The 15,370-nt window shown below is 26.9% G+C and overlaps 1 protein-coding gene across 9 annotated transcripts in view; it reads left to right on the top strand.

The window, feature by feature from the left end:
• PMCA (plasma membrane calcium-transporting ATPase 3) overlaps window positions 1-15,370 on the top strand; it is a 762,833-nt gene that overhangs the window by 558,755 nt on the left and 188,708 nt on the right. For 8 of the 9 annotated variants that reach the window (XM_075362205.1, XM_075362203.1, XM_075362206.1 and 5 more), the window contains 3 exons: window positions 1,228-1,363; window positions 3,563-3,697; window positions 11,522-11,557. In XM_075362205.1, coding sequence (XP_075218320.1) covers window positions 1,228-1,363; window positions 3,563-3,697; window positions 11,522-11,557 — 307 coding nt within the window. The remainder of the gene's footprint in view (window positions 1-1,227; window positions 1,364-3,562; window positions 3,698-11,521; window positions 11,558-15,370) is intronic. The other variant, XM_075362204.1, reaches the window with a different exon arrangement.

The raw sequence follows: 15,370 nt of genomic DNA, 5'->3' as shown, positions 1-15,370 counted from the left end.
GGATTGTTCTTTTGTTTCTTCAGTTTCAAAATGGACCCATGTCTCGTCCCCTGTGACAATTTTGTTCAAAAAATCTTCTCCTTCATTGTGGTAGCGCTGGAAAAACGTTAGGGAGGCATCCATTCTCATTGTTTTGTGATGGTCAGACAGCATCTTGGGAACCTATCTCGCACACAGTTTGCAGTACTGAAGTCTGTCACTCACAATGGTGTAGAGAGCTGACCTTGAAATTTCAAACGAATCGCTCAATAGAAATTGTGAACCGATGATTTTCTCGAATCGCCTCATCCACTCGCTCAACGAGATCATCGGTTGACACACGCTTCCTTCCCTGACCGCCTGCATCATGAACATCTGTACGTCCTGCTTTAAAGTTCCTGCACCAGTGTCGCACTTTGCTGTCACTCGTTGAAGTTTCACCGTACACATTACTTATTCGTTGATGAATTTCAGCTGCATTACACCCCACAGCCTGAAGAAATCAAATTACCGTATGCACTTCACACTTGGCGGGAGATGCTATTGTTGTAGACATGTTTACGTGCTAGCTGCATGTTCAGAACTAAACGAAGTGACACAGCGTGATTGAAGGCCATACTAGAGACGCTGCACAACACATATGCGCAAAGGTTCATCCGATTTTTGCGCAGGTTTTTATTTCATGACCGATCAGACCTTGAAAAAAAAATAATCCTTGTATATATATTTTAATAATTAAATTAATAACTGATAAGTAGGGATAACTGTATGTAACTTACTAATATTTTATGGCTGGTTTAATGGTTAAAAGATTGTATGAATGTGTTAATGTAGCTCTAGCATATAGTTTGATCCCTTTTATTTATTTATATTTTTGCTTGTTAAATCTTGATGTGCACAAAAGGATTTATTTTAAACATAAATTATACCATACAAAATTTTACTGAAAATGATGAGCACTTATTTAACTGTAAAACACCTTAAGAAAAGTAGTAACAGAACAAGCAGCAGAAGAGTAATATAAAACAGAATAAAAGGGTGAACTATTAATAATTATATTGTGTATAATTAAATATAAAATAACTTTAATATTAAAAATATTGTATTTTTTTATCCGCTTTTTTTCATTGTTTTTTTTGTAGAATATCAAATTTATATTGAACATATGACTTATATGCATGAAAATCTTTTTTGAAGTTAAATGACACCATTTATTTCTATCAAAATTATTATTTTTTTAAATTTCAGATAAAATATGGTGACCTATTACCAGCAGATGGCATTTTAATTCAAAGCAATGATCTTAAAATTGATGAATCATCATTAACAGGTGAATCAGATCATGTCAAAAAAGGGGAAACTTTTGACCCAATGGTGCTTTCAGGTATGTTTCAATGAATTTTTAATTCAATATAATTGATATTTTAATTTAGTTATTTTGTGAATGTTTTATAATTTTTTTATTGCAGCCGAACAAAACATTTATTGATATTATTGTTTCAAATAGTTACCTGACTTTTACAGTTAAAGGCATCTTGGTATAAAGCTTACCCGAATTTTTCAAGTACTGAAAATAAAATAAAATTTTTTTTTTGTCCATTATTACAAGATGCTTAAATCCTCACCATAAACAACAATTCTATTTGGTTCCTGATGTACATCACAGTTTTGATCTGTAAGTTTTTGAGGAATTTGACTTCATGTGTAAGTTAAATAAGCTATTTATTATTTAAAAAACCTTTATTATAAGTAAACATGCTACTTACTGATCCTTCATTATTTTGTCATATTTTTTTTAAATTTGGATTAAAGTGAATGATTTTATAATTTCTTTTTTATCATAATATTATTTAAAAAATAGAATGATCTAATTAATACAAATACTATACATAAGATCTCATTACTAATTTTTTAACCATAAATTTAAAAAAATGAATAGACAGTTGAAAAATGTACAAACTTTTGTATTTAAATTAAAAAATAAATTTCAGTTATATAAACAGAAAAAACCAGTTAAACAGAATTAATCAAAAAGTTAAAAAAAATTGAAAACTGAAATGATGTTACCGCTAAAAATAAAAGTTATTTGTGTATTTAATTTGTATGTTTTGGGAACTTTATTATATTTTAAAATTGTTTATCAGTTACTCCAACTGCACTAAATGCTTACTAATACTTACTCTCCTTACTAACACTAAATCCTACTTTAAAAAAAAAGCATTAAATAATAAATATTGTATTAAATCATGTAAAAAATTATACTTTTTCTCTTAGTTTTGGAATGTGTTTAACTTTGCAAACCAAATGGCTTTGTTAAAAAATCAGTTAATCTTTAAAGATTTTGTGTTGTTTTTCCTTTATAAATTTCCTTATATGAAAATATGAGCTTTACTAATGAACATATGAATATGAGCTTTACAAACACAGTTTCAGACGAAAACTTGTACAGTGAAGAAAATCTAAAGCCAAACAGAAAGTTTATTTGTCAACAATAACAAAAATGTTTGAACATCATTTAACACCTATAATATCTTGTTCTACCTCCAGTACAGATAAAACATTTATTGCTTCTGAGAATCAAAGCGGTTACAAAATGTACACTGAATGATGCAAAACTGCATAGAGAGCTCTCCTGTTCTGTCAACTTTGATTTTTTTGCCTCTCAATTTATGAAATCTTGACTGCAGTTAAAGCCATGAGCCAACAGTGCAATCTATCACTAGTACAAACTCTTTGTTAACTTTATAATGTCCACTTATTTTGGTTTGCATTCCGATCGTAACAATAAATCATAATATGAAAATCTTTGAATTATTGCAGATTTATTCTATTCCTATTGTACATTTTAATTCAGAGAATTTGTTGTAATAGATAGAAAAAACATTTGCTTTTGATAATAAGGCACATCTCAATTTTTAAAGACCATGGTATAGAAGAGTAATGCCTCTTTTATTTAAAAAAAATATAGTTATTTGTTTTAACATGCTTGCTGAGTTGACTGTTTATATTATTTCTGCTCCTACCCATCTCTGAAATATGAAATAGGCATTGAACATTTATCCTGCACAAAGTAACTCTGTATGGATCTCTTAGAAAATTTTCAATGAATCAATTACAGTTACTGGAAGTTTAGTTCACTGTTAAACGTACAATTAAATTACCTTTTACAGGATTTTTTTTAACTTTAATATTTTTAATATTGCATAAATTCTTTAAAATTAAGATATTAATAACATACATTGATGCATTTGTGAAATATTATACTGCTATTCTGTAAAATATGTTGATAATGTGTGAAACACTGTAACTGAAAGTGGATTTAAAATGGCTGTTTTTTTTTTTAACTCAAAAATGTGAACACACTGGTTATCAGTAAGTTTAGAATGTAAAAGGACTATGGAACTTGTTAGTATATAAAGGTGAAGGGAGAAGAGGAATATAAAGGCTGATGCAAAGAAAATAATAATAATATAGGAAAGGTTGATGTAGACATATGCATTGCTAAGATATACTAGAAGATGGGACAACGATTACATAGACTCATTCTTCATGTGATGTTTAATAATTTCTATTTGTAAAATAGGTACACATGTTATGGAAGGCAGTGGAAAAATGCTGGTGACAGCAGTAGGTGTTAACTCACAGGCGGGTATTATATTCACTCTTCTTGGAGCTGCTGTTGATGAACAAGAAGCTGAGATAAAGAAAAAGAGGAAAGGTAAGTACTTAACATTTATAAACTTTACTAGTTATTTATGAATCTAGTATAATCAGTTTTAACTTATACCTAACAGTTATTGGCAAATGTATACATTTATGTATTTGTTAGTTACAGTTAATTGATCTATGAATTTTATTATTTCTAATATTCATTTTTATTCGATAAACTTTGAGTTTAACTAGTCATGTGCTAGTTGTTGATAAACTGTTGACTTCTTCAGCAGGTAGTTGGTGATCATTTAACTAATTTTTAATTAGTTTTTGACTGGTATTTGTTCATCATAAACTAATTAATTAGTTATCGATTGTTTTATGCTATTGAACATGAATCATAATGTCAGTGAAAATATTTTCTTGAATGTCAAGCAAAATGGCCTGATATCAAATAAAAATTTGTATAAAAGAAGTGCTAAGCATAAATTATTTTTATTAAAAACAGGTATTCACTTAAAATTTCTATATTGAGTACTGTTTATCTTAGCTTCGTTCTTTTATTATATGTTGATGCATTTCAGAACAACTCTGTTGTCAAAACTGGTATTCAATAAGTACTAGTACTGGAATACCAGTACAATAAGTTTTGACAATGGAGTTGTTCCGAAATGCGTCAATAATAAAAGAATGAAGCTAAGACAGGCAGACAGTATTCAATATAGAAATTATAATGATCTTAGCAGAAAATATAATAATAATTATTATCTTAATAACAGCAGTTCACTTGAAACATTATATAATTCATGTTTTTTTAATAAAAAAATCTTATATTTTTACTGTTTAAGAATGTATCTGTGTGCACATTTTACTTGGTTTTTACTATGTTAAATTAAAAAATTGATTTATATCAAAAGTTATGTGTTACATAATATAAAATTATGCAGCAAGCATTCTTAAATGTATTATTTTTTTTAATGCATAATACATTCCATATGCATTTATTGCCAATGAATTTATGTTTTATTATATTCTTAAAGTAGTTAAAACTGGTTATTAAAAGTTATTATTAAAAGCCCGTGATGTGAAGCTGCAATCCTGCATGACTTGTACTAGATTTGTACATAAATGTCAATATATTGAGCCCGCACGGAGCTATTAGTGGCATTTATTGGAGCATATAGAGCTCATTATTTTCTTGTATATTGGAACTGTTTCACTATATAACTCACCCGGTTATAAACAAGTTTCTGTTTTGTCATAATACATATTAGTGATTTTAACTATTAACTAATTAAAGAACACACTTACACGTTTTTCACTCTTTCTAAAAAACTTCACGAACGTTTTGCAGTGCGCACTGCTTCATTGGGTGAATAATAATAATGTTATAATTAGTCAATTGTTAAAACTTTACAGAGTCAAATAATCGACTGAGAGTCATTACTTTATAGAGAGATACTGTCATTCAGTTATTTGACAGTACTTAGTCAGTTATTTGAGTAAGTTATAAGTAATGACTCTATGAAAACTAATGAATCTCAATCAGTTATTTGACTGAGAGTATCTCTTTGTAAAGTTTTATCAATTGACTAATTTTAAAATTATTATTTTTCACCTGATAAAGCAGTGTGCACTGCGAAAAAGTTAATGAAATTTTTTAGAACAAGTAAAAAAGGCGTAAGTGTGTTCTTTAATTAGTTAATAGTTGTAATTCTGCTGCTGTGATGCTTATAAATAAATTATTCTCTAACATTCATGATTTTATTGTGATGAAATATTTAATATCAGTTATAATGATAGTTTTTTAAGCAGTAAAGATTGTAACATAGGTAGTGATTATGATATACAATAAAAACACATCATTGAATAAAGACTTTGTATTTATACATATTTTAGTCATTCTTGAGAATTCTTATATTCATTATTTTATATTCCATTTTGTTTACATGTGAAATTCACATTTCTGTTTATTTTAATAAACAGAATATATACCAACAGAATTATACCACATTGCATGTCAATTAATCCAACTTTTTATGAAGGTTGGATCATTTAATAAATTCCTTTCATTTGAAAAGCAAATCCATTTAAAAAGTAATTTTTAAAATGATTCAGTTACATACTTACCATTTGGCTTTTATTTAATGACTTAATTGTGTCTGTTATATTGTTAGATGAATCAAGTATTTTAGAATTCAACTGTGTTTTTATAACATCTAAATCTTAAAAAAATGGGAACTTTTTCAGATGATTTATTACAGTAAATCATTTCAATAATAAAAAAAACAGAAAAAATCATAAACACTATGCCCATGTTTCAGTAATCAGTGGTTTACTGCACATAAAAATTCTTCACTTGAATAAAGTATTCCAGAAATTTATTATTCATAAATTTCAAATTATTTAAGTTCAGTATAATTGACTCATCCCATCCACAAGCTGGGTATTTTCTAGCTAATTAATTTAGCAAGCTTTTTTTTATAGTAAGATATAAGATGTTTTATTCCGAATAATGGTAAATGCATGCTTCATTGTTTAAAGGCATATTTTAAACTTGTGGGGAAAGAAATTTTTAAATTACAGGAAGGATCAACCATGGAAGTGATTATGATTTGTTCAAGATTGTTAAATCTTGAACAAATTAGTCCAGGTTGTCTATTCTTTCAGATCTATTTTTCACCCACATGTTAGTTTTTGCAGCAGCTGAATTTTTTTGTTGCTATTATTTCTGGCCTTTTATAGATGCTTATATTACAGTAGTATAAAGTAATTTATATTTTTATAAAAATAATTAATATTTATAACTAATTATATTTTCATAAGTTTGAAGTATCAATAAAACTTAGTTAAAACCGATGAATAATTAATTTGTTTAACAACATGATTCAGTCATTTCATGTAAATTCTTGTTTTCAATTGACACATTATTAATCATTTCTTTTTTGTTTTATTTTGTAAAAATTATCTTTTTACAAAAAGGCAACATTTGTAATACAATGTGCTATGTTACTTCATCTTAGTGTTGTAAATAAATTTGTACAAAAATTTTAATTATATTGCCTTTTTATTATGTCGATTATAATTTATTGTGATAACAGTTCCAATTTTGTATACCATTGTACAGAATTACCTTTAAATATACCTTTTGTGCTAGTGAATGCTAGAAGTACAGCCCCGTTCCACTTGCAGGGTAATTTGAAGTTATTTAGTTTTGCATTTATGTATTTTATATGCTGAAAACATTAAAATTATGTATATGAAAATAAAATTTGATAATTTTTGTTTTGTAATGTATTTGTGTTACATTTAACACAAGTATGATTTTATTAGATGTATTTATCTTTTATTTATTTATTTATTTTTTTTATGTGATATAAACAAAATGTAAAAATTGTTTCTGTTTTAATTATTAAAATTTTTTAATTGATTTTATTTTGTAAATATTTACACTTTTTCTGATGCATTGAATCTTGAAAAATTTGTTAATAAGTCAATTCTTTATCAGTAAAACATACGTTATATTAAATGTATGTAAAAGATAAATGTGTATAGTACCTTTAGGTTTTTAATTTTTTTCATTTAAGCTTTTTTATGTCAAATTAGGATGAGAGATCTTTCTCTATAAATCTTTTACATTGCTTTTATTCAGTAATATTATGATGTCAAATAAATTTATGGCAACTTAATTTAAAATCATAATCAGATCTTAAAAACGTATTTTTCTTGTGATTGTAATATATTTTTGACTCTTCAATGGTTTTTTTGTTCTTTTATGAAACACAAATCAGTTCATTATTAATATAAATGAAGCTTTCTCATCTTTTATTTTTTTAATCACTCACTTTGTACCAGAAACAGTTTTTTCTATTAATTTTATTGTTTATATCACACACACATATATATATATATATATATATATATATATATATATATATATAATTTTTTTTGTTTATGCATCTGACACTTTTTTTTACAATAATTTTCTTAAACTACATTATTTATCTTTAAATACACTATAAATATTAAATAGCAAGCACTCTTCTGGAACATAGTTATTTTTAAATTATTATAAGTAACACATTTATGTATAATTTGTTTTTCCTTTAATATCTATTTTATAATAGTATTATTTTTAAATTGTCATTAATAACTTCGATTATTTACTGTAAAGTTATTGAAAATGTTGATTTTTCTTATAAATTATGCACGAGAGATATTATTTCAATAAATGTTTTTGTTTATCTGCACCTACACATAAACAAAAGTACAACAGAATACTTTAAGTTGTTGTAGGCTGTTAAAAAAATAATTTTTTACTTTAAAGTTATTAATTTTATTCAAAAGCAATTTTCATTTCTGTAAAACGACACTACAACAGTTTTTCTGGTTTATTATTATTACAGTTTTTCTGATTTATTATTATTATTATTATTATGAGATTATACAAATTAGTATGCACAAATTATTTGACTGGGTTTTAGAACTTTGAAACATGAGACTTAACCAAGGACCTAGGAATCACAAAGGTATTGTCATATTATGTGTGCAGTCCCAATAAGCTACCTTCTTCAATTGTGATGTTACGTTTTGCAGGCCAATTAATTCTAAGTTCTTTTGGAGGCTTGTTGTTATAGCTCCTAGGGCGCCTATTACTATTGTACCTACAGCGCCTGTTGTACTACAGTTATCTTCTTTTTCCATAGTTATTGGATTTCAAGTCTTTGTATCATGTTTTTTCAAGTTCTTTTTCTTGGGAGTCAATGATCACCTGGAATAGCGATTTCTATTATCTAAATGCATTTTTCTCCCACTACAGTAATGTCTGGTATGTTGTACTCCAAATGGTGTTCAGTTTGAATTCTGAAGCCCTAGATGATCTTTACCAGGTCATTCTCAACTATTTTCCCTGGCTGATGTTCCCATGACCTTTTGCTTATTCTTATTCCACACTTACTAAAAAATGGCAGTGAATGAAATCTTACTTTAGAAATTATTAACCAAATGTTGTTTCCAACTCCATTTTAAATTTTCTTTTAGTCCTTACTTCCTGGTTTCATTCAGCACTTATTCCATATTATATATAAAAGTGAAAATTATATGTTACCTGTTACTAATTTATAAACTTGTATTTTACTTTTATTACGTTAATGTCTTTTGTAAGTCTTGTGTTAATGTTACAATACATGTTTATGCTGTGATCCACAGTATTAATTCATTTTGATACTTTTATCATTAAAGATCAGTTTTTGGGTTAATTGTAATTTTATTTATCGGGTAATTTAATTTTCCTGCAATTTTTATTGTAGATAGAAATTGAATAAAGATATTCTAGAATACTAAAACTTGGGACTTTTAACAACTTTGTGATAATTTAGAATATTTAACTTCCATTTTGAAGTTTGCTAGTTTGTTTCTATTTCAATAAAATTTTCTTTACTCCTATTTCATTGAGTTTGAATATTATATCTAAATCATGATTGTTGATCACTGTGATTACGCAGAAATTGTAATAAATTTGATAAAATGAAAATGTGTCAAATAATATTATGTATTCTGTTTCACTTCTGCCTGGGTAAATTTTATCCATATAATACAGAAATAAACATAATACTGAAATGCAGTAATGCATATTAATTCATGAATTTAACATTTTGAGATTTTTTTGATTTTGCTAATAGATATACTGGAAAGCATAGCAGTCAATTTAAAAAACAGATAAACCACTCTCAAGTAATAAAGAGTCAGCAGCTCTTTTTCCATGCCTAAACATTAATCCTTACTTAACCATTTACTGTAAAAAGTCCATAGTAAATTTAAAAATAATATTCAGATTAAATATATTTTTCTTTATGATAATTTTATGAATGAAGTTTAAACCACACTATTCTAAAATTCTATTTCGTCTGTATTTTCTGTTGAACATTTTTAGATTAATTTGTACTCAAAAGTAACAAAGCTAATTAATTCATATTTCATACTCTGCATTATAACTTTTCTTATATTTTACTATTCACTTTCTTTTAAGTCTAGAGTAATGACATGCCACTTCTAAAAGAATCTGGAATGTTATCTGCTATTGTAGATGTCTTTTGTATGGTTCTAGTAAAAAACTCAGCCGTTCAGTTAACTCTAAAATTAATTTCAAAATATATTTTAATGGTACATATTATAATTATCCTTTTTTTTCTGATGATTTTTTTTGTTACATCTAATGTTTAATACTACAACATAAACTCAACTGAATAGACTTATTATGTGCTATGATCCTTTTAAGTAGCATTATAAAGATAAAATATAATGAGTTTTTACATTTATGGTTTTTTAATTCTTGTTGGAGTAATACAGATGGTAAATGCTTACCTTCCCATCTGGAAGGTATACATTTTGAGACTAAGCCTATAAATTATACTTTAATGCTAATGGCTCCTTAATACTATCTCTTGGTCAATATTCTGTTATTGGGTTTTAATTAATGACACATCCAGGCATAGCAGTTCAGGGATGTAACAAGGTACAGGTACACCAGAACACAAACAAGGAATGCAGCTCCCTTAGGATTCCAAATGAACAAAGTTGTACTTAATATCTGGACACTTACAGAATATTAGTTAAGTGAGTCAATCAATTATTAAATGTGCAAAAGTATGAACGTATGGAAAAGCTAATGCTTTCAACAAAAAAAAAGAAAATATTTCTTAATTTTCAGACATAACCTTTTATTGTAATTTTGTAATGTAAAAAAAAAAAATTACTACGTAAATGTGTTACTTCAGTTTATGTGGAAGCAGTTTTTATCCATAATACTGTATAAAAAAATTATCAACCTGTTTACTTTTCCTGAATTTTTTCTACTGGATTTTTTTTAATATTATAAATATCTTTGTTTTAATTAATTACTCATTGGTTTTGTAATCAAAAAAATGTACTTAGTAAATGAGTATTGATTGTAGTTATAGACAACTATATTGTTGTGCATTTAAGTACAGTAATATTATAAAATGTTCACACAAAGGATTAAACACAATTTTCCTTTTCTTTTCAGTACAGTTGTAAATAAGTTCTTTTTTGTATTGTAGATTTTTATTTTATGTTTTTCTGTGGCAAATTTAACTTTAATTATTAAATTTATTTTATTTTTCCCCTCACTCAGAAAACTGCTTTAAAAACTAAATAAATTTTCTTATAAACAATACTGTTTCATAAAAAAAATAATAATAAAATAAATAAGTATATAATATTATATAATAAAAGTACCATAATTAATAAGTAAAATGTTGAACTCATTTCTAGTTGTATTTGAATGCATAAAGCTCTGTTTTTTTTTTTTTTTTTTATCTTTTACTGCTTATTTATGAAAGGTTTCATTGGACTTGAGCCTCTTACAGTTTGTATAGATATTAATGTGCTAAATAGTTTGCTTTTGGGACAACTTGAGCTGTGTGCAATATTAGATGGAAAAAATTGTTATTGCTTTTTTCCTTTTATTATTATTATTATTATTATTCAGCTAGATGAAATATTTATTGCTTGTTTGAAAATCCAGAAAGAAAATAAGATTTCAAACATATTTATGAACAACTTTACTTGTTACTTGTGTTAAATTATCCGGCAGTTTGTTTTATTTTATTCATTATTTCTTTGTTCTTTCTTATTAATATTAATTTTTTGTGGAAACACCCTAGGAATGTTTAATTTGTGTTTATTTTTATTTTTTTATTTTTTTGAAAATTGATTAAATGTCAATGTTTGGAAATAGTTATATCTAGCACATACTTTGTGTTGGCTTGAATTTATACCACATAATATAACTTTTAAAAAAGTGTGACCCTTGTGTTTTTTCTGTATGTTTTTACTAATGCGTTTCCTTTTGCATGCGACCCCTCTTCAGAAGCTAAAAAGCAGCGCAAGAAGAAGAGTTTGCCAGGTGACTTTTTGTTTTATTTTATTTTTTGTTTATTTTTATTTATGTTTTTTTTATTTTTTTAAGTTCTAACCCACAGTGGAACTCTGCTCTGTTTTGTTGAAGGAGTAGAGAATTAAGAGTTCAGTATATATATTAGGCCCTGCCCCATTTATAGCATGATGAGCACGGTGCATTGCCAAAAAACTGTTTTATAAAGGTTATATACATTTAATTTTATTACTGCTTATTCGACATTCAATACAGTGAAAAAGTTTACAGTTTTAGTTTTTATTATTGTTCTCCAAGAAGTGATATTGGATTTATTTATCGAATGATTTTAAGTAGATATTTCATTATAACATATAGATCATTTTTTTTCAGCTTTGTATTATTAGTTCAGTATTTAATCTGCTGAATATTTTTAAAAAAAATTATTTTGTCGAGGATGTATTGTAATTTTATCTTGCTTTTCGAATTATTAGTTCGGCAACTAGGTAGAAGCCAGTTCTTGGGAAGAAAAATTTTTTTATTTAAGTTTTCTTTGCCCTCTTTGTATTTGACTGAATGGTTATCAGTTCACTTTGATACTTGCACATCTCATAATTCCAAGGATGGATAAGGTTGTTTCTTTAGGCACCTCAAACGTGTTTTCAGATATCTGTTTAATTTCTGCAGAAGCAGTTATTATTGCAGTAAATATTTAATCTAGCCTATGCAAAATTGTTGATTGGTAAAGTTTCATTCTAATCTTAGTTAAAAATTAACAGAACTCCTAAAGGATATGTGATAGTAGGTGCCTACTGACCAGAAGTGGCCTTGAACTATCCTTCAGGCAAGGTTGTTTATCTTGTGCTACGTTTTCTTAGGGTAGTATCATTTTTTACTGATCAAAACATTTTACTTACCCTTGATGTTTTCTTTCCAATTTTGGGTTCTGCGGGTGTGTGTCCTATCCTGATAAGTCCATAATTGTGATGCCAGCACGTGTAGCTAAACACATCCTTTGTGTAATTTTTGGAGCACATTCCTATTTACTGGGGAATACTGTTTAATATCGATGAAATGCCTATCGGGTAAAACCCGATAACCCCGGGTAAAACTCTGTAATCAAATACAGATATATTTTCTTGTATAGCAGTTCATGGATTTTTATTTTATGGGATTTGTGTGGCATTGATTTGGTGATCAGGAGAGGTGTGAATGGTGAGGACTTACAGTGAACATAGATTTCTACATGTTGCATAGATGATTTGAGTGACACATATTTTAATGTAAAATACTGTTGGAGAATGAACCGAAATGAAGAAGCATCAGAAGCAGACCATGTAGCTGCTGAATAATATAAAAACATGTTATAGATAAAGAAAAATCTTTTAAAGATGAGGACTTAGAAATGCCATATGTGGTGTTTGGTCTACTTCTAGCAGTAATTTCTAGTGAAAGGAAATAATATGAGAAACATACTTATTAAATGTGTAATCAGCTATTGGCATTTACTCTTCATACCCTTTTATTAACAGCATGTTACTCTAATAAACATTCAAGATGCTATGGAACCATTTGATTAGAAGAGTTGGAGCTAGTTATTCATTTTACTTTGGACCTTTTATGTCAATTTTTGAAATGTTATTTTTTTGTCAAATATGTAAATTTTTATCCATCTTAATGTGATAGTAAAAACTTATTACAAAATTAGTAAAGAATGGTTTAAGGTTTTAGATATGACAGGTATTTTCAAGTTTTTTAAAATAATATTTACTCTGGAATGAAAATATGCCATACAGCTATTAGAAAAAAGTTTATAAATGTATAAATATATATATATATTTTTTTTTTTTTCATAAAATTCACATATCATTTTGCTGCCTTCCTAACAAAAAATGTTTCTCTATCTATGAAGAAATTGAATAAAAAGATTAAAATCTGATTGAGGATGCTAAACTGTCCTATCATCTTTATAGGGCTTAAGATATCTGCTTATTTTCTTATTTGTACAAAAATAATAAAGATAACATAAATGATGTAACATTTTATGATAAAATGCATAATTATGTGAAAAAATTGGTGAATTTCCTAAATTTAGAAGTGGAAGGGTATTACACTATTCACAAGATGAAGGATTGCAAGACTGCTTCCTTCCTAATCATGCATGCCTCATTTAAAGACAAATAATTAACAGTTTGAATTTAAAAAAAATTATTACTTAATTTTTTAGATGTGAAGATGCTTTTTAAAAAAGGTACAAATAATTATCAGCGATATTATTCCCGACGCTATTATTTTCTTTAAAATTTAAATTTTAGGATTAACAGGACTGATTTAACTAATAGGCATTTTAGCCAATATTCTATCTTTTTATTTGGATGGGAAGGAGTCCTGAACTGGCTGACAGGCATTCAACATATCAATAAGTCCTATTAAGCAGTGTTCCAAACGTTTTTATTGTGTGTTCGACAGTAAAATATGTTTCTTTTTTTTATAAAGAGGTTCTCTGGTTAAATTGATATTAAAAACATTCTCTGCCAACACAGGTAAAACTTGGCTCTCAACCCTGTTCTGTATTATTCATTCCTTTTATTTCATCTATGTAGTAAATATTTACATATTTCTTAGAGTAAAATTGGATCTTTTTATCATATTCAGAATGATTTCTCTTTGATGTGGCATATATGTGTACGGTTGTGTGTATAAATGATTTACCATTAGGGGGATTATAAATTATGTCTTAGCATTCATATTCTTAATTAGTGCTTAATGCTTTGCCACCAAAGAGCAATTTTTCCATTCTTATGAGGTTACAGAGTATAATTTCTTGTCTTCATATTTATGTTAAATAGAAGCTGATTAACTAAAGAATCTAGAAATTTATATTTATATATGAATACCAAATCAGTTTATATATAAATAACCATAATTCAACTGATATTAAGTTAGATTAACATCAGGATCAAGTATGTTGATTCATAAAGAAATTTTGTTTCCCACGCATTCTTCTTCTAGTTATGAAATGTCTATTTTATATTATTTTTGGTTAATTCTCATATTTTCTGTTAGGAACATATTATCATCTATGTGTTTTTGTTGTTTACTGACCTTCCTTTAACTTCAGAGTCATCTGGTATAACATATGTCATGATGGTTTCCAGATACAGAATTACCCTGTTTATTTATCCTGTTTATCCTGTTGTACTATATCAGTCCAGACTATCTGGACTGATATAGTATTGGGATATTTAAAAATATATATACATTATTATTCTGAAACTTCAGAACCCTATTCCTTTTGAAATTTTGGTTTGATTTCAGTAATTTAAAGTAGGTATAGTATTATGAAATACACACAGTACAATGACTTTAATTTTTTTTTTCAAACTGGAAAGTTTAGATTTTTGTGATACTTGTTGATCATTAAATATTATAGATAATAGACCCATCAGTTAAATGAATTTGTTTATTTACTAATATAAGATGTTGTTCATGCCTGATTTTAAGAAATGCGAGGAATTAGTTAGTGACCATATTATAGAACTAATCTCTAATTGTTTGGCCTATTTTCTTCAGAACCAATCAAATTGTAAGGCATGTGCAATGTGAGTTCATCATTTATTTTAAAAAGGATTTTGAATAAGTTTCTGTATCTTATACTTCACATTTATTGCAATCTCAATAGCTAATCTGATATTTTATTGATTATCCAGATTTTCAAAGTTTAAAAGAATAAAAGCTGCGATTCTTATTTTATTTTGATCTCTTCTGATCATTTGCTTTGTATTCTGGTGTTAGCTATTCAGTTAAGTAAGTAGAGATATTTAATAATGAGACTATAAAAAGTGA

Source organism: Lycorma delicatula, chromosome 4 (assembly GCF_047948215.1).
Source record: "Lycorma delicatula isolate Av1 chromosome 4, ASM4794821v1, whole genome shotgun sequence".
NCBI classification, from domain to species: Eukaryota; Metazoa; Arthropoda; class Insecta; order Hemiptera; family Fulgoridae; genus Lycorma; species Lycorma delicatula.
Note: the sequence above shows the minus strand (reverse complement) of the source record. Positions and strands in the feature narration are given on the sequence as shown.